The 19,725-nt window shown below is 39.9% G+C and overlaps 1 protein-coding gene across 5 annotated transcripts in view; it reads left to right on the top strand.

Moving 5' to 3' along the window:
- Positions 1-19,725, top strand: part of il1rapl1a (interleukin 1 receptor accessory protein-like 1a) — a 172,420-nt gene that overhangs the window by 99,752 nt on the left and 52,943 nt on the right. For all 5 annotated transcript variants that reach the window (XM_058623087.1, XM_058623085.1, XM_058623083.1 and 2 more), the window contains exon 6: positions 12,171-12,245. In XM_058623087.1, coding sequence (XP_058479070.1) covers positions 12,171-12,245 — 75 coding nt within the window. The remainder of the gene's footprint in view (positions 1-12,170; positions 12,246-19,725) is intronic.

Raw genomic sequence — 19,725 nt, 5'->3', positions numbered from 1 at the left:
AGCTAGTTGCTAAATCATTAGCATCACAGTCAAACTTTATAACCAAAGCTGTGTCATTCACACATTATTGAAGCACATCAGGCTGGTTTGTTATTCATATTAATAGCAGATGCTAACATGCTCCCATTACAGCTTATAATACGATCATCTGATCGAACAGAAGTTTTGATGTGCATATCATTTGCATTTTAAAACGATTTTAAAACGAAAAAAGATAGCGTCCACCATGAAAAACATTTTTTAATCCCTGATGTGACTTCGAATGACCACTAAATATAGTGGAGCAACATTAATGAAAATTCACGCCATAAGAAGATAGCAGGTTAATAGGCGGTTGGGAGTGCTTTCTTCACAGGTGTCTTGTCTTCATCTCAGAAGTAACTACTGTACGTCGTTTGCCTCAAGCTGTCCAACTATTTTCATGTCCTGCCACTCTCTTTCACCCACTAAATAATCCATCCGTTTGTTGTCCATAAGCTCTGAAGCCAAAGATTTGCACTCTAACAGCCACAATTCAGTTCTTCTGCAATACGTTTTTCCTTGTCCATCTTCAATTCGGGGGGCATGAAAAAGTGTCTGTCCTCTAGAGGGGCATGACAGAAAATAATTGAGAACAACTGCCCTAAAGGGACATAACATAAAAAAAACATAAAAATGAAAAGTTTCTCGTGTGCACAAGATACTTTCTCTTTCGCACCAGAAAGTATCGTGTGTCCATCAGAAAGTATTGCATGTGGGCATGATGTCTGGGAGACCATCCACTGGTTTGTTTTCTGACCTTTGACCTTTCCCTATATAATTTCAGTTGTGTTTGTTTTTTTCAGTTTTTAACTATCACTCAATACAATATTGATATCCACTTGATTACAATTTCCGTGATGACGTTTTTGGATGTATCACTAAACCCTATCTAAACCCCACTTTTTCAGTCACAAGAAAAAAAAGGCTTTTACTGACAGACATTTGTTGGCCTCTTATAACACCACTTTTGTCTCTTGAAAACACACATATAATTTTGGGGCACTTGCTGAAGCTGTTGTTCTTGAGAAGACAGTCTTTAACCATTAGTGAGGAGTTAGTGTTTGACTGTTTCTCTGCAGTGGAGCGGACAATCGAAAGAGGACATCCGCACTCCATGTAAGAAATCCCCTGAAGTATTCCTGTGTGCTCTTCAGCTGGAGCTGGTGTAGTCCTCTAAGCTTTTTGCTGACAGACACAATATTTTCCTCCTCATTTCCTTTCCTTACTGCACCTCATACTTTCCTCACAGTGAAAGGTGCCAGTTGTCCTCATACGCTGTAGTCAACCATTACCACCTGTGTTATGTGAGCAAAAATCTATTTTCTGCCCTATCCAAAACAACATGGTGCCAATTAACTGTTACTCCTCTCTTGGGTGATGTAGAAATCATTTGACAAGCAGTTCTTCCTCGTAGAATAATGACATATTTGCTTTATTAATCCAAGAATCAGTTTTATTTTTCAGCATTGTTTAAAAACCTGCCCAAACCTTTCAAAGGAAACAGGTAAATATAGACAAAGGAAGAAATACTGCAGGACACAGTATCATATGTTAATTTCACACAAGTAATGAAAAGCTGAGCCAAAGCTTATATTGTTAATTTTCACACCAATTCTGTGCTTGATGCTGTTGATGATGTGGCAGGAAGTTTAATCTATTGTCATTTTTGATTTACATTTTTTTAATTTAATGACTTGGAAAATACTGGAAAAATCATTTGGATTCATTTGTATAGTTCATTTTATAATTCATGTTTATGAAATAAAAAAACAAACATAAAATTAAAATAAAAAATAGAATTGTAGTCAATTTTCTTCATGTTCAACTCAAATGAAAAGAAAAAAAGTGCTATATTACTGTGGTTCTGCTTTTACTAGCAAAGCTTTGTCACCACCTCCACCTTTCTAGATCAGCGTTTGACAGGCTCAGAAGTTTGAAATACTATATGTCTCGTGTGGGCTCGCGCTTGTACAGGTGGTTTCCCACCTTGCCCTCTTGTGGAGCCATTCGTGCCATCTCTAACTGTATTATCATTTGTTACAATACATATGAAACAAGAAGAAAACTATATTAACATGACAATAACACCAATATCAACAAATGTGTTCATGTTAAAAAAGACAGAATACTAGCAATATACAATGTGTGACTTAGCAAGGTAGACTTGGAAATAGGAACTATAAATTGACGGTGGGTCATAGGTTTCAAGGTGATAAATGGAACAAAATGTGAAGTGATAAATTGCACATTGCCATCATTTTATTGGACTTAGATTTGCAAGGATATAATAAGTAAATTTCACATTATATACCCTATTATCTAATACCACTATTGTGATTAGATATGGTCACAGGTCAGGTTTGAGCTTTAAACATCTTAAAAACAACATTATAAATCCAAGGTGTGGGAAGTGTAATATAAACATGTATTGTTTTGACTTGTGTGAGTTTGTGTATTCATCGCAGTTATTGTACATCAACAAGCATAAACAGTGGATTCTGCGGGCTGCTGAGGTTGCTGTGGTGATGGGTTAAAAGGAGCTGATGGAACAGATGGCAGTGAGGCGACCCTGCAGGCTGCCTATCTGCTCCCCACCTAAAATCTCAAATCTTTATGTGCCACCTCAGGCATCCTACCTGCAGTAACAGTGTGTTTATACACCTGGATTGACCTTAGGCTACAGCATGACAAAAAAAGAGACATGCATACAAACATGTGCACTTCCAGTTGGATTATATGCTGTGCATGCTGATTGTAATGTGCCAAAACTGTGTTAATCCTGGCCCTTGGGTGTGGATCCACCTGCTTTAGCTCCCTCCTGCAGTTGTCTGGGTTAACCGTGGCTTCCTGCTATGACAGAGTAACAGAATGGACACCAAGCCATAAGGGCTTCCCTCTGAATTGCCCACAGAGATTGGCTGTGATTAGAAAGCTTATCCCCTGTCATATAATACTTGCTGCTGGGTGTGTTGATGGTCAATATCTGTCTTGTCTAAAAGTGTTTTCTTTATGCTCTCTATCACATCACTCTCTTGTTGAGTTGTCCCATTATGCCTATCTGCATAAGCTCCACACAGGAGTATTTATTCTACATTTTACTGTTTTATTGAGCTAGAATGACTTCTTCATCACCACGCCACCACTGAATTCTGTTAACTGAGGCTGGCAGGAAAGAGTGTGTGTATGTTGTGAGAATGCTTGAAAGTATCAGCAGCCTCCAGAAGCAACATCTCTGCATGTGCGCATTTGTGTGTGCAAATCCACTTGTGCAACACCAGGTAGCAAAGGTTTTTTTTTACACTGGCAGACGTTAACCACCGGCGTGCATTATTAAACATGTACATGCTGTTTGTGAGCCAATGCCTAATGGAATAACAGTGTAGAGCAAACAGTTCACAGTGATAATATCTAAGATGCACTTCACGCACACACTTGTACAGCATTCTTAGTGAGGTACAGATAATGCATTCTCCAGCCCCTTACATAAAGTAGGGTGGCGGATCATTTTCTGGAACAATTTTTTACTGTATTGCTTAAAATCCTCTTCACAACCCGATTGTAACCAATTAATTAACACTTTGTGACGAAAATGAAAAATGTCAGTCAGCTTTGGAAAAGTACCAAAAGTTACCTATGCTGCGCAGTGCTCGTGAATCCGTGGTCGATGTGCATTCTTGTGATCTCAAGGTGTGGCTTCAGAGGGAAGTCTGAAGAAAGGGGCTTGCACTCTTGAGATCTTCCAGGATCTCCAACCCTATCTTTAACTTTAACCCTAATCCTAATCATGAAGTTTACCCTCAAAAAGCCATTTAAAGTTGTTAGAAACAGCCAATATGTCCTCACAAAGATAGCTTTGATGTTAAATATGTCCTCACAGCCTTCCACAGAGACACACACACACACAGCTGCCAGGGGATGGCTGGTTGCAGGCTGCCGTGGAAACATAAGTGAAGAAAAGAATTGGCAGGATTTACTGGAAGGTTACAATAAAAATAGTGTAGTGAGGAACAGTGGTAAAAGGATGAAAAGATGACAGGGGGAGAAAAAGCCACACTTAGTGAGATGGAATAAAACAAAAAAATATCACACTTAGCCACAGTAAGAGAGGTTAAGAGTCAGAGGCAGATGAAAGGAGTGAGCTGTTGTGCTCAGAGAAGGCACAAAGCAGACTGTGTGAAGCTACGCCCACACACAAGTCAAAGATTGGAATCATCAGCCAGAGACCTTTTTGGTCAACAGTGATATTTCAAGTTGAGTGTTCAGGGGTTTTTTTGTTTGTTTTTTTGTTTTCCTCAGTCAGTGTGTGGCATACTTTTGGGGACACTTCAGTTCACAGAATTGCAGAGTGCAGAGTGAGCACTCCTCGAATTTAAGCTGGACTGTTTGGAAAAACAACTCCACATTATGACAAGAACATTCCTGATATGTTGAAATCTGTTTGATCACATGTAAATAATGAACGTGTGAAGAGTGATGCCAATGTGGATTGTCTGAAACCTGTATTCTCTTAGTACAGCATGATGATGTTCATTCTGTGAATCATGCTCTTATTTTAAGTCGAATATGTGACACAGCAGAATATTGTCCAGTGTGTTCAATTTATGAGGGTTTACTGGCAGAATGTGAATATGCCACTGGTAAGAATGTAATGTTAGTAGCTTTTAGGTAGGTTTTATAAAAGTTAAGGTCCTTGCTTTGCATCGTCCACCAACATGTTTCTACAGCAAATGAAGAATTGCTCTGCCCACATAAACCTGATTCATAAATCAATAAAGAAGGGGCAAACTGCAGAGAGAGTGGGAGATTAGATGTGACAGAGTTTGTACATCCTTTCTTGTATGCGGAGGCTACTATAGTTCCCCGATGTGCTTGGCAAAGGCTCTGCAATCTCACCATCAGATGTCACAAATGATGTTATATTGTAATTTTAAGGCGTGGCTGTGTTGTGACTGACATATTTCACGCACAGCTCCATCCGCTCATTCAAATGTGGTCTCTGGTTGTAAAAAGCCAATATGGCGCTGGCCAATTTGCTTATAAATAGCTGCGTACACATCATGAAGGTTTGTCACTTGCTTCAGTCCGTATTTAAAAAAGAAACAAATCATTGAATATTGACGTTCTACTGCAAGTCATTTTGTTTACTCTGACAAAAGTTTGACATCAATTCTCTTCTGTCCTTGCAACTTCCACCCTGCATTTCCCTTTCATGTTGGTTTTCTTATCCTCATATCCAACAAAGGTCCCAGGAGCACTAATGTTCAGTGAAACAGAGACATACATGCGCTTCTTGTGGTTAACCCTCCCAATTCTTTTCATACTCACTTTAACTTTGAGTTATATCACAGGCACAGACACTTTCTCACATGCTCGGCTGCTTGTTTTCGTTGTTTTTTTATTTGTGTGTCGCACTGTGAAGATCACAATCATGCAGTGTGTGCTGTCTACCTCTCACACCTTGTTGCGTCTCCATTAACATGGATGAATGCCCACACTTGTATGGGTTTTGAACATGCAGATTTGCGTTCTCTTGTGCAGAGTTTGCACACAGGCACAGTTCCAGCCTGTGCTGTGGTTTCATCAGCTCGTTTGATGTGTTTGTTTTATAGTATGTTTAAAGTTAAAAAAAAAAAAACAAAAAAAAAAAACAACCTGGTTTGAACTCTCTTGTGTTTTCTGTAATGCTGGAATATCATATTGCATCCTGTGATGTAACAAAGTGCAGCAAACCATATGTGTCACAGATCCCAGCGGATTATAAAGAGATGATTGGGCAAGTTGTGTGTGTGTGTGTGTGTGTGTGTGTGGTGGAAGTTATTTATAAATTTGAAGAAGATGCTTTCTTAAAGGCTTAATCAGATTGATTGTTGTGACAGTATAACTTTAATTACTTTGAAATAAATCAGGAGACAAAGTCATTGTTTGTTAGTGTATCAGCCCTCCAACATGTTTTTGTTTAGTTGTGCAGTGTTTATAGAAATTCCTGTATGCATACAAGTTTTTTCATTTATTTTTCTCTGCAACGTACAGAGGAGACCAGTAAATCTTGAGGACACTTCTCTCGCGCTCTCTCTCTCTCTCTCTCTCTCTCCCCCTCTCTCTCCCTCAACAATAAAACATGCTCCTCATTCATTTCAAACACTTCACATTCCTGGACTTCTTAATTGAACCTCTTGCTGTTAATATAGTGCAAGTAATTCTGTCAAGCTGCAGGAAATATTATCATTGTTGAGAGTCTGCTAGAATAAATGGAGACAGTCTTAATGAGGCAGCATCTTAAGAAGAGAATAATACTTTATCATTCTGCACGAAAGCTAGCGTTGGTCTGGATCCAATATTTGACATTCTGAGACCTTTAGTAAAATCTGAAGGTGTCTCATGCCACAAAAAAATGATAGCTGTTAAGTCTTTAGTCTCTTTTGACAGATGATTTTAATTGACAAATCACATCGTTTATTACGTATTGTCGTCACTTGTGTCGCATCTTCCACAGACAGCCGTGCTTGACAAAAACTGTTATGCTATTAGTGCACGTTGTGCTTTATGACCTCAATTAATTGGTCATTTATTTTTGCAGCCATTTGAAGCCTATTTCAAGAGGATGCTTTAGTTTAGAGTAATAGTTTGTGAAGAGGGGAAGTTGAAGTTAGGGCAGTAGGAACATTGCACCAATGAGATGCTGACCACTATAAGTGGCCAAAGGCTTGTGTTTGCACATGTGTGCAAATGGAAACACCCAGCCCTGCTGAGATTGTAAACCGCAACAATCAATAACACATTTTCTCAGTCAGTTAGTTCCCTTTCACTCTGCATCTGATACTGTCATAATATCTCTATCACTCTCACTTCATGTTCACTTTCTCCTGTTTCTTTCTCATCTTTAATTGGTTCCCACATATCACATATTAGGTAAAGAATTGTTACATGTACATGTAGTTTCAATTAATATGCTAACATGTGCTCCAGTTGAGCGACGAGCTGAAATGGCTTTTAATTCCCTTTTAATTTCCTTTTTATTTTACAGAGAACTGGATTATTGAGGTGCCACAGCAGGAAGCTCCATTTTGAACAGCAGGATCACTGCCATGTTTCATTATATGATGGTCTCATTTGAGAGCCTCTTTGTTAGACAGAATTGTATGTCCACTTGGGCAAAAAAAAGCAATTTTTGGTGATGATAGCCATTATGTGACTGTGATGCAAGAGGCTGTCTAGCCACATTTGTAGGATGGAGTGCAAACGCCTGTTGCTTTGATGTTCAAATATTCCAGTTTCGCCAGAGGCAGAAGTCTTAGAGTGCACAATAGTGGTGCACAGTGGGGAAGCGAGATGAATATAATTGCTTTTATTACCTCACTCTGGATGACACCATCCACCTCCCTGCTACGCCTTTCTCATGTGGGAAGCAGTCAGAGCTAGAATTGAATTCCACATACTCAGAGGTGACTTTATAAGGGAATCATACAGGACAGTTATTGCACCATCAACTATGTAATGAAACTGACTCAAAGGTGACAACAGTACAGACGAAGGTCACTGTTAATATATGGTGATCTCCTGCCGTACAACACAGGAGTTTGCCAGTCATAGAGGAGAACTGAGACTTATCTAGTCAAGCTTAGCAATCCTCACAAGGACTTTTGTGTTTGCTCAAGTCTTCCTCCATTTTTTTTTCATTCCCCGTTTCTTCAATGCTTGACTGCCTTTGTCGGTGAAATACCATAAATGTTTGGGGAGTCAATTTCCTCAAACCAGTACAGGCCTCAGGTCTCATCCTTTGTCTGTCCATGCATGGATGTGTGTGAATGTCTCAAACTGTGTCTACTTAAGTGCCGTGCTCATTTGTGTGCCCATATGGCATGCAGTTCATATCCACCCATTTGGAAAAAAGTCTTGCTTTTACCTTTGTTACCAGTTTGCCTGCATTTTTTTTTCCAAATCCCCAAAAGTGACCCCAACAAATGAGACAATAAACTGAAAAAGCGCAGTGATCCAAATATCTCAGCTCCATCCTTAATTCATTAATTTGCTGTTTCCCTACAGTCAGTCAACCAGAATGATCCATCAGGAAAGTCCAGTGAGCTTTTCCGCCACCAAGCATAAATGGGATTGTGGATGACTGATCACAAAGCCTATATCCACAGAGTTCTACCCTGTATTAATGCATCCATTTAGGCCTGCAAAAGGGGCGGACACACACACACACACACACACACACTCCATGCACACAAAGTTTGACTTAGTCTCCCCTCAGCAGTGCTCCAAACCTACTCATGGTGAAGTAGTGTAGTTATTTTATACCAGCTCTCATGTGTCAAACGCTCTCGGGCTTTGAAAACACAAATGCAGTTATGCAGCTGCTTTAAATGTTACACTCACTACATCCTACATTTTCATACAATTATTCATAAGCAAAGGCACAATCATTTCCCACTCCATATGTCACAACTTCTGTAAAGCTGTCGTGCCTCACTTTTGAATACAAACAAATGTTTGTTACATTCAAACCTTTGCCAAATGAGTTCACACAGTACTAATTAAGTCGGTCTGCTCCACATGACTCTCTCTGTATTTCTCAGCATAGCAGTTCACACAGGATGATGCATTTTGCATCACAGCTTAAGTAAAGCAAGGAGTCCACACTGAAAAAGAAACCTGGCCCCTCAGTATCAATCATACTTTTTTCACAATCACAATTTTAGCTTCTCACAAAATCATCCGATATTGAGAGTACATGCTCCACAAACAGCCGTCCCCTAACCAACTGCCTGACTATGTGCCTGTATGTACCAATCTACCTGTGACTGCAACTGACAAAAGTAGTTCATTCAGGACAGCAGCTTTTGGTAATTACTCTGAAGTCCACAGGGGGGCGATAGAGGTGTCACACTGGAACTTATATACCAACCCGGTCGCATCCATCACCACATAAAGGATTGCAGCTCCACTGTCACATGTCACCTCCGGAAATTAATTTGGCCTAGTTGGTTGTAGAGAACGTTTCTGCCATGTGGATACTTGAACATCAGAGTTTTATGCTGAATCACTGCTCATATCGTATGCTTGCACAAGCATATCCACCTAGTGTTCCTGGTCCTCTGCAAAGAACACTGTCATACCTTGTCATATCTGCACAGTGCCAATTAAGAAACACTTTCCAGAGCATGAACACAGAGAACTTTCTCCACGGTCTATAAGCAAAGTTTCAGTTTCTGCATCATTTAATACGGTGATAATTTATCTGCAAAATTTGATTGTGTGGGGGGTTATGTTCCCAGGTGGAAAGGACTGACCATTCGTTTCAGGGTTGGTGGTTTGATCCCCCAGCAAACTGACCATTTAGAAGGACCCTTGAATTGATCGTAATACTGTCATAACAAAACATTGGTTAAGAATCAGTCTTATTCTTTGATCCAAGTCTTTTTGAATTACAGTTGGGGGAGCCTCAACTTTGGAAATCTATATATTTATTTAGAAATAGGAAAAACAAAACAGCCCACCAAATACATTTGCATGTTTAATTACCTGTTTTGTCTGCCATTGCTTAGTTTTGAGACTTTGCCTGCTAACGAAACGCAGAGACTCTTGCCATTGTCAGGAGTTGCTCACACAATCCTTCACATTTCAAATACCCTCCCCCCATCATCACCACACCACTTGGAACCATGATAATTGATGTATTTTCCATAAAGGAGTGGTAATTAAGATAATGAGATTTTCAGAGGCAAGCGTGGCATGCCAAAATGAGGGGGAGCATGTTTCGTGACTGCTTCACTTTAGCTTTATAAATTTCCCTTTCCATTTTCCCTCCTGTTTTATTCTTTTCTATTTCAACAGTGCTGCGTCTCGACTGATGTCTGCCTCCTATCTGTGCTCTCCTTACCACATCTGCTTCCCCTCTTGACTCCCATCCACAGCTTGTCCTCATTTGTTTGCTTAGTGCATAATTAGGTATAGGATCACCCATTGTGTAATTATGTATAGCAGTTTGATATGTAATTAAAATTGTATCAGTATCTAGTGTAATTTGTGCTGTGTGATTACCTATTAACAGTGCAAACAGTTGTGCCTAAAAGCCTGTGACCGCCCCTCTCAAAGATGTCACTGTGCTTCTCTGTTAGTATTTACATAGCAGCAGGTGCTACAGGACATCTGATCAAAACCCACTATGCTGACGTGCACGTCATACATGTTAACACTTGGATGTGCATCACCTCACATGAACACATCCCTCTGACAGCTTGAGTAATTATTAAAGACGACCCCACACATACACTCCAGACAAGACCACACTCTTTGTGCAGAATGAGTCACGAGCACATCACCATGGCTTGTTTCTCCTGAATACAGACACTAACACAGAGCAGGGCTTTCAAACAGCTTGTTAAAGAAGTCTTATAATAAAGCCAAAAGAAGAGGGCTTGTGAGGACACTCTAAGGAAACAGCTTAATGAAAGCGCCCGGCTTCAAACTGGTCTGAATTAGCTGCCTGTGCAAATTCACCGCTTAATAATTAGACGTGCCTGAAAGGTCTGCTGTTCTTATGTGATAAAAACGTTGTTGTTTTTTTCTTTTTCACAGATGGTTCAAGAAGTGCAGATTTTATTGCTTGCTTCGCTGTGTGCTGATTGTATACATTATCTGCGCTCGCTTGTCTTTTGTTTTTGTGCTGCTACGCACACATGCAGTCAAGGTTGTACCCTTCCTATCTCACCTTATGTAAAATGTAATTCATAGGGTTATTACCTTCAACAAATACACTCACCACACAGAGAGATGTTTTCTTTAAAGTCCAAAACACTCCACCATATGTCTAACCTATTTTATTCCGATAAACTCCATTTTTTTTATCTCTTGACTTGTAGTGCTTTCTAGCAGAAAATTGTCAGTTATCATGATATGAACATCCACCATTTTTCCTTGTGGTGAAATTGCAAAGCAATAAAGGTCGGGTTGAATCACCAAATACACCAAACGCAAAGTGATAAGGAAAGAATGTGTACAGTACCTTGTGGTTTGTGATCTGATCAGAGTCATCACCTCTTACCACTTATTGGTTGATACTAGCTGTCAATCACCCTGATTGACAGTCAATCACCCTGTTTATCATCTGTTTTCCTTTAAATGGGAACATCATTTAACATCATGTCCTACTGAAGATGACCTGAAACTGTGTCAGTTCAATCATTCACTCTTCAGGAAAATGTCTATTGTGTTAGAAATTAGGTAGGCTTTCATTCAAATGAAGTCATTTTTACAACTACTGGAGTCGCCCCCTGGTGGCTAACTGCTACTTACTGTATGTCCAATTCTCTCAAACCGGATATGTTCATTTTTATACAGCAACCAGTCTATATGTATAACTTCCTTGTGACGTCATGACAACGCCCCTGTATTTATTTGACTGCTGTGGTCTGCTGTATAGTCCAGTGTGCCACTGTCTAATTATCATAGAGAATATTTCCATCACAATAGCATGTCTCTAAGTTGTTGTTCAGTGGTCGTTGCCCTGCTGTTTCTCCCTTGCTCTCTGTCTGTTGTCACCTTCAGGATGTTGGTTACCTCCTAGGTCACAGCTTTTCCATGTCTCCCTCCTTGTGTTACTGCTCTGTCATGTACATACAAGACCCAGTCTCTGGTTTCTTTACCCTTTAACCCAAAAGAGCACAATCCCTCACACAAACACGTTTTTCAACAGTGAAACTGCTGCATTTCCCTAAGGGAGTGAGTTCTGCTGCAGGTCTGACATCCACTATATGGTTGATTAGCATCATTAGCGAATCAGCTACTCCCTCTCCCTCAAACACACACACTCCATGACGGCTCTGAAAATACCATAGCACTCATGCAAATTAAATAGTCTTGTTCTTATGATTAGAAGTAGGTCAGACAAATAGAAACCAAGATTTATAGACACTGGAGACTCATGTGTCTGTAAAGATGCAAGAACCAAGGAGTGTCATCTATTTGTTTTTCGTACAGGGTAGGAGATATAGTTTGTGGTTTCAGCAAACATATACGTTTAAATCTGAGGGGTTTAAGTAGAAGAGGAGGATATGGGAACAAAGACACTGGATTTGTAACTGTTCTTCTTCAGCTTTTGTTGGTTTGTCTCATATAATATTCAAATTGTCTTTTCTCTTTTTCAGCTCCTTTGACTGACAAGCCACCAAAGATCCTGTTTCCCTCGGAAAACAAGATTAGCAATATGGAGCTGCAGCTAGGTAAGAGCATCATGGGATTTCCTCTTGCTGCAATCACTTCTGTTTGTTTGTCCAAAAGACAGAAAGTGAAAATGAAATGTTCATGTTCAACACACAACTAGGCAATGAATGCAAATTGATGACTGCACTATTATTTGCTGAAGAAACCAAAACTGAAAAAAAAAAGACTGTAAGTGTTTCCTATATATGCAAATGGACAGTGCTGATGTCCCTAAGGCTGTTTTGTCAACAATGGAGAGCCCATATGGTGCCAGAGTTCCATACACTGACTCGCCACATGGAGAGGCAGCCGCTTTCTGTTGGCATTGTTTGTCTTCATTGACTCGGGGTCACGTTGGGCCTACCGCGTGTGCATACGTGCGTGAGTGGCCATATGCATGTGGTTGTGTTTATTTGTTTTGTTTGGTGTCGTTTTTTCTGTGACAGCATATTGCTTGATTTCTGGGCACAGTCTGCAGTCCACATGGTGTGTGCCGCTCTGTGAATGGCTAATGTGTCTGTCATGGTGAAGCCAATGGGATAAGACTGAGAGGTCTGGGAAGCAGAGAGGGACTGGATTGAGTATGTGACAGAAAGAGAAGGGGTGAGGACAGAGACAAAGGGGGTACGATGATTCACTGAGCAACTACCTTTTGTCTTCTATCCGACGCTACTGATGCAGTTGGAACCCAGGTACAGTTCATTTAAAATACCTTCACGGTTGGCTGATCAAGAGTGAAAAATTGCTGCTCTTGATAAACTGACAAGCACAACCTCACATGTCGGCATTCTTATGCATGAAGAGGTTGCACAGTGGAGGCTTCTGCTATATGTGTCGTCTGTATCTTGATTCCACTCGATTTTGAAGAAGGGGTTGGCTCACAGTTATTTAAAGCCTCCTCTGTCTTATGTCAGCTATGTGAGTGTGTGTTGGTTGATGAAGGGGACAGTTTAATAATAAATACATGAAAAATATGCATATATTTTAAACTCCTAAATTGCTAATTTGACGTTTCTCTAAAGGCCTTAAGACATCAACAGTGATACAACTAATTGTCTCACCTCTAGCTGCGTTATTGACTATAACATAAAATTTGAACAAACACACACTATACAGTTACTGATGCTCTGTGCGTTTGTGTTTCATGGTGAGAGCATCAGCGGCAGAACGCACTGCAATGGACAATGATTTAAAAAATAAATAAAGAAATAAAGAAATACAACACACTGGCTAACTAGTGCCACCAAATACTTCCTTCCTCACTTTGATGTTTCATAGGGGGTTTGTCCCAGGAGTTACAGCATCGATGGAAAAGTGCACGTTATTACCTTGAATAGGAAATGTTTTAGCTTTAGTAGTCCACTCCTCATGAAAATATGTAACGTAGCTTCTCATCAGATTAGATTTTTTTATGCAGAAATGTCACATATTGTATCTACAGTAGCGTACCGTGGGGTTTCAGTCAGGGCCTTCAGTAAAAAAAAAAAAAAAAACATGCACAAACACGCGACTATATTCACAAGACAGTTGATCTGCAACAACCATAGCGCACACGCACACCACTGCGCATCTATAGGCTACTGCATCATTACCACCACATCTTCCGTTATGTCACTCAGCAACCGCAATTTCACAAGCCACTATATGACACAAAAACAAGCTTCTACATAAGCATAGGCGTCAGCTACGCGGGGAACACGTCCCCGGTACTATTTATGATCAACAGTTTTGTCCTCACCACTTCTAAAAAATGTTATAAACTTATCATTAACACTCAAACTACCGTAAATGATGTACCTCTTTGGTGTAGGTCTTCCTCTTGAAATAATTTCCTTCTTTTCTCCAAACGATCGCTGTGAAAAGTGCACACGAAGGAGATCAGAAACATGATCGATCGGTGGTGTTAATGCAGAAGCCATAGCTTACTTCACCCACCACTGTGTATCTATAAATTGTATACTGGCTGTACCATTGTTATCAGTGATGCTAGTATTACAACTGAACATGTTTCCTTAATCTCTGATTCATCATGGTATAGTAGGGTACGTGTGCAAATGTGGCCATTTTATGACTTAACACATGTCTGCATTACTGGCAGACCGTTCCTTTAAGTCTAAATGAAAATGATCAAGGAGGCATCATAATGGCTGCTTTTATACTCACAACTTTGCACCACATAATTCATTCCACAGTCATTTTCACACACTAGCACTCCCAATGACTGATCTGCAAGTGTCACTCTCTTCTAAAATGATGGTACTCTGGGGCTTTACTACAATACTACAAAAAAAGGGAAGAAAATGTGCAGTTGATGTCATATAGTGTGTCCCCATAGACTACACCTGCAGAGTTACAAAGGCACAAATACACTGGGGTAAATATTTTACAAGCGGTCTCCATTTTGTGGCCAGAAAAGTTGTCTCTCCAACGAGACAAGATTTTCTCTTTTATTTAGCTTATTTATTTATTCTCCTCTTCCTTAATATTTGTTGAGGCATGCCCTAAGCAGGTTTATTGAGCAACATGGCAGATTTATGGAAGCCAGAAGAGAGGCTGGTCATGGAGAGAGAGAGAGAGAGAGAGCAGTAGGAGAGATGGGATCCAGTGGAGGCCAGTGGATGGGCAGTAAAATCAGAGCCATAAATCTGCCACACTGCTACACATAGACTAACTTTATCTCCTCTGCTGCTGCTGCTGCTGCAACCAGTGCAGCTTTTCAGACATCGCCATCAGAGCCGACTTTACACACTAGACACTAGCAGAGACATAAATAAAAAACATATGTTACATAAACTCTCCCAGAGGACACGTAGTTGGGATGTAAAGGAAAATAACTGGATGGTGCTGAGTGAAGAGTGCTGAAGTCCATGAAATTGAAAGCAAAAGACTGATGGCATCAGAGTGGTCATGCTAGAGGAGTCTCAGAGATAAGGACGGGAAGACGGAAAAGGAGACAGCAGTATCAGAGGGTGTTTGTTTGTCTCAGAGGAGGGTTGTCTTGTCAAGAGTATCCCGTCTTCTTAGGTCTTGTTGCACGTCTCTGCCCAATGACCCAAAATCCCTCAGCTCCAGATCTTCACCGAACCACAAATCCACCAACAGGGTGTGTGTGTGTGTTTGTGTGTGTGTGTGTGTGTGTGTGTGGTGCTGCTCTCATCACATGGACAAGGCTATACAGGGCTTCATGAGTCCCCAGGGATGTGTGACTGTGCAAATGTGGAGAGCAGGCCTTCAAATATTACTTTTGGCCAACTTGACATTTTCTCTGTAGCTTCCAAAGGAGACCAAATCAAGGTTGTGTAAGATGGCTTGGATTTTGTCAGCCATCCAAGTTTTTTTTATGTGCCAGATTTAATAGTGTCCCCCAGTGGTGAGTTGGTGCAGTCCACTTGCACTTATTCCAGAACAGGAGGATGATTCATATTGCAGGGTTTGAATATGGCTCTTTCTGCTAGGGAGGAATGTGCACACTTATATTATGTGACATATTACATGTCATACAACACATTTAAAATACACATTATCTCACATATTCAAATATTAGCCCTACATTTAACCAGTTCTTCAGAAATTAGGTTCAGCCTCATTAGGACCAGGTTTGGGTCTCATGACAAGGTCAGTGTTTATGCCAGAAAACACACATACACACTTGTCTCTCTATACTTCTGTGGACAATCATATATATAATTCATATACCCAAGCCTCTAATCCCGAAACCTTTACCTATATCTATTCTACCCCTAACCCTTCAACCTCAAAAAGCTTTTTACCGTGAGGACCTGCTAAAATAATGTCCAAAGGTTTGGACCAAAATCCATCCTCACAGCCTAATAAAGACATGTACACACATATACATGCATATTCAGTCACTGACTCGATGATGATTCCCTCAGGATCATTTGTCATGGATTTGCAGTCCCAGAGGGTGGAGAGATTCAACTGAATGCTTACGCAGCACTCCACTTTGAGCACCTCTCTGTTTTTCTATAGCTCTCTCTGTCACACACAAACATACACACACTGATATTCATACACCCCCACAATTCCTGTGCTGGATACGACATACACACACGCAGTCCTCACTAACCGTGGGATAATTGTAACTGATAGAGGATTTTACTGTCCCCCAAAGCCAGCGGATGGGTGCACTCTAGTGGAAAGGAATTAGAATCCATTATTCCAGAGAGCAGGACTCTTAAACCTACTTGATTTTAAAATAGGCTGTGAAGAGACACAAACCCAGTCATTGCACTCATGTTCTGACTGAACATTGTCAGTGCGCAACCATCTGTAATCGACTGACACTGACAGATGCTGACACTGCTGATTTTTTCAGTGTTTTAGACAAACTCATATATGATTTATGACTGTCTCTGTGCTTAAAGTCTTGTCCGTGTTCTTGCTATCACCTTCAAGTTTGCGGTTTGTTCCTTTATCCCTCACCTCTCTTTCATCATCACTGCCTCTCCTGTTGACCCTGCATGAAGATTTAAGGATTCATCATTGGGGATCTGACTTCCCTAAATTGGGTGAAGTGGTTCTTCTCTTCTCTTCTCTTCTCTTCTCTTCTCTTCTCTTCTCACTCCACTGAATTACTCTCTGTCCGTTTTCTCTCTCGCTCACATTGTGACTCACTCACTCTTTCCTTTCCAATTCAACATCTCATCTGTACTAACATGTTTTGATTTTTGTGTCTCGTGATTCAAAATGATATCCATTTAAAGCAGAATCCACTGTTCTTTGATGGTCACATTACATATACCAAAAAACAGAGAGAGAGCACGTCAAATGCATGTAATTATATTTTTGAGGACTGCCAAGATAAAGAGGTCCGTCATTTGGCTCTCTGAGCGGGAAATATGTTGTTTCTAAAAAATCCATTGAAATCCACCAGCCCTTAAAGGTCATGCTGCAAATACAAGCAACTGATTCCCTGTGTCGTCATTCAATTTGGTGCAGTCCCGTAGTGACCTAGCAGTTAAGTAACCCATGGTGACCAGTATGGTAACTAGTATGTCAGCGAAACAAAGCTAAATGTTTAAGTGTGTGAACGGTCGTCATTAATCACTGAGTCTACGGGGCTGAGAGCAGGAGTGTGCAGTATGATAAATGAACTAACACGGGCCTCTACACGAGCCTCACAGTGAAGGGAGAGGGAGAAAAGCAGGGAATGAGAAAATGCACAGAGGGAGAGACAGACACAGGACCACATAGCGGGCAGTGAAGACTGACACAACGGCCCGCTGTGCATCGCATTCAGCTGCTTGTTTATTGCTGCCTCCACATAGCTCACCACAGCAGTGAGGCTTGTGAGAAAATTCTAGAAAAGTGTGAACCTTGGGCCTGAGCGATAATTCCATAGCAATACATATTGCAATATAACTTTCCTCAATATCAATGTTACAATTGTTCAATAAATATCAATATCATTTTCATGCTTGTTTTGAGATGTAACATATGTTGCTTTGCTTCAGATTTGTAAAATGTTTCTGTGACAGAAACAGAACATTTTCTTTTTTGTTTTTAAAAGGTTTTCTGTAAAAATGACGTAATTTAAAGAAATGTCTTTAAATCCCATTAAAATAATTATAAACTCTTAAGCATGTATTGCATGTATGTAGAATTTTTTTCCAAAAATATAATTGTGTTGCCCCAAAAATGCAATACATGTGGATAAAAAGCTGATAGGATGCAAAACTCTTGCAGATTCCCCTAAACTCATTATTGTGTGTAAACCCACAATTAACCACTTTCTTAAACATTATCCTACAAGCTAAACGCACTGTTTGATTTAATCAGTTTATTGTGGTAAATTATCATAATTTACTGATTTATAAGATCTGTATCGCGATAATGTGAATACCTGCCATGCACAATATGTCTAAACAGGTGTGATAACTGTAAAATATGCAGTATATGACCATAAAATGCTGCAATGCGTATACTATAATTTTATTTTCTTGTATTTTGTAGAATTTTATACTTTTTTAACTTACTTTTTTATTGTGTGCACAGATTACATATAACTTATTTCTTTGTTTACTTTGTTTACTCACTTTTTCTCATTTTTAATACTTTTGCACAAAATATATTGCTCAGTATTTTTGGCCCACCAAACACTGTAAATTATTTCCAGGATTTCACAGGCTTTAACAATAAATTTCACAATAAATGGCAGCATTATTTCATAAGCCTTTTACTGTGATATACAAAATTTGTTGGTGTTATTGTGAATGTGCAGTACCTAAGACACACAGTAATTTACTGTAAAAATACACACAGTCATTTGCTGTGTCAGTTTAAAAGCTACTTGCAGCCAGTAATTTTACAGTGAAATACTGTAAACCCAGGCTCGATTCATAAGGAGCCGGTTATTTTTCTCAGAAGCACCAAGCTGACGTCAAGCCCTCAGGCACCGTCTTAAAGTGGCTGCAGTTTCCACTGTGTGTCCAGCACTGCTGGTTTTAATGGACTTTATCAGCACCAGAATCAGGAACAGAGAGGGTAAATTAAGAAAAATCTGAAAAAATTAATGAGTGATGTTACCCATTCATTGATGTTTCTTCCCTGTGTTCTCTCCACAGCACTTTTACTTTTTATCAAACATTCTCACTTTTTATCTGCCCTTTGCATGTTTAATGAAACGTAATAAAAAGTCCAGGAAACAGGGAATATATGAAATGAGCATTGCATGGAGATTGTCATGAACCTTGGACAATTTGGACATCTGATTATGGTTGAACTGTGCTTTGAGTTATTTGTTTTTCTGTTTTCTTTTTTCTGCCTTTGTGATTGCCTGATGTGATTTATGCGATATGTCTCATTAGGTTTATACCATCTGTATTTAGTCTCTGTGCTCTCCAGGAGCTGTTTTAGTTTTTTCTATTGTTATCATTATTTAAGGCTATGTTTTGTTTAAAACATATCCCTGAATTTGGGTCCTAGTTTTGCAGAATTTGCAAACATTTCTACATATTTGACGAATGCAGACTTACGGCACTGTCACCTGGGGCGACACCTGGGGCGACAGTAGCTCAGTGGTAGAGTGAGTCGTCTTTCAACTCAAAGGTTATGGGTTGGATTCCCGGCTAGTCTTCATGCCAATGTTTCCTTGGGCAAGACACTTAACCCCTTGCTCCTGACGGCTGTGTGTGTGAATTGGTATGAAAGATGAGTGATAGAAAATGTGTTACACATAGATGCACTGTGTGTAAGTGAATGGGTAAATGGCAAACACTGTAGTGTAAAGCAGATTTGAGTGGTCATCAAGCGCTATATAAATACAGACCATTTAACTCATAACACATAGAGGCATAGTGTATATATGGTATATGTCTTACATAATCCATGAATCACACTGTTGGTCTTGCCATGCAGTGAAAGTTGGTGAATTGTTTTGTTTCTCTGTAATGCTTTTTGTCCTGAGTTCATCTTGTTACATTAGCCTTGTGCCTTGTGCCTGAGTGTGTATTTGCCAGCATTTCTAATGCAACTATTATG

This window comes from Solea solea, chromosome 2 (assembly GCF_958295425.1).
Source record: "Solea solea chromosome 2, fSolSol10.1, whole genome shotgun sequence".
NCBI lineage: Eukaryota > Metazoa > Chordata > Actinopteri > Pleuronectiformes > Soleidae > Solea > Solea solea.
The sequence above is the reverse complement of the archived record's forward strand: the minus strand, read 5'-3'. Positions and strand labels throughout refer to the sequence as shown.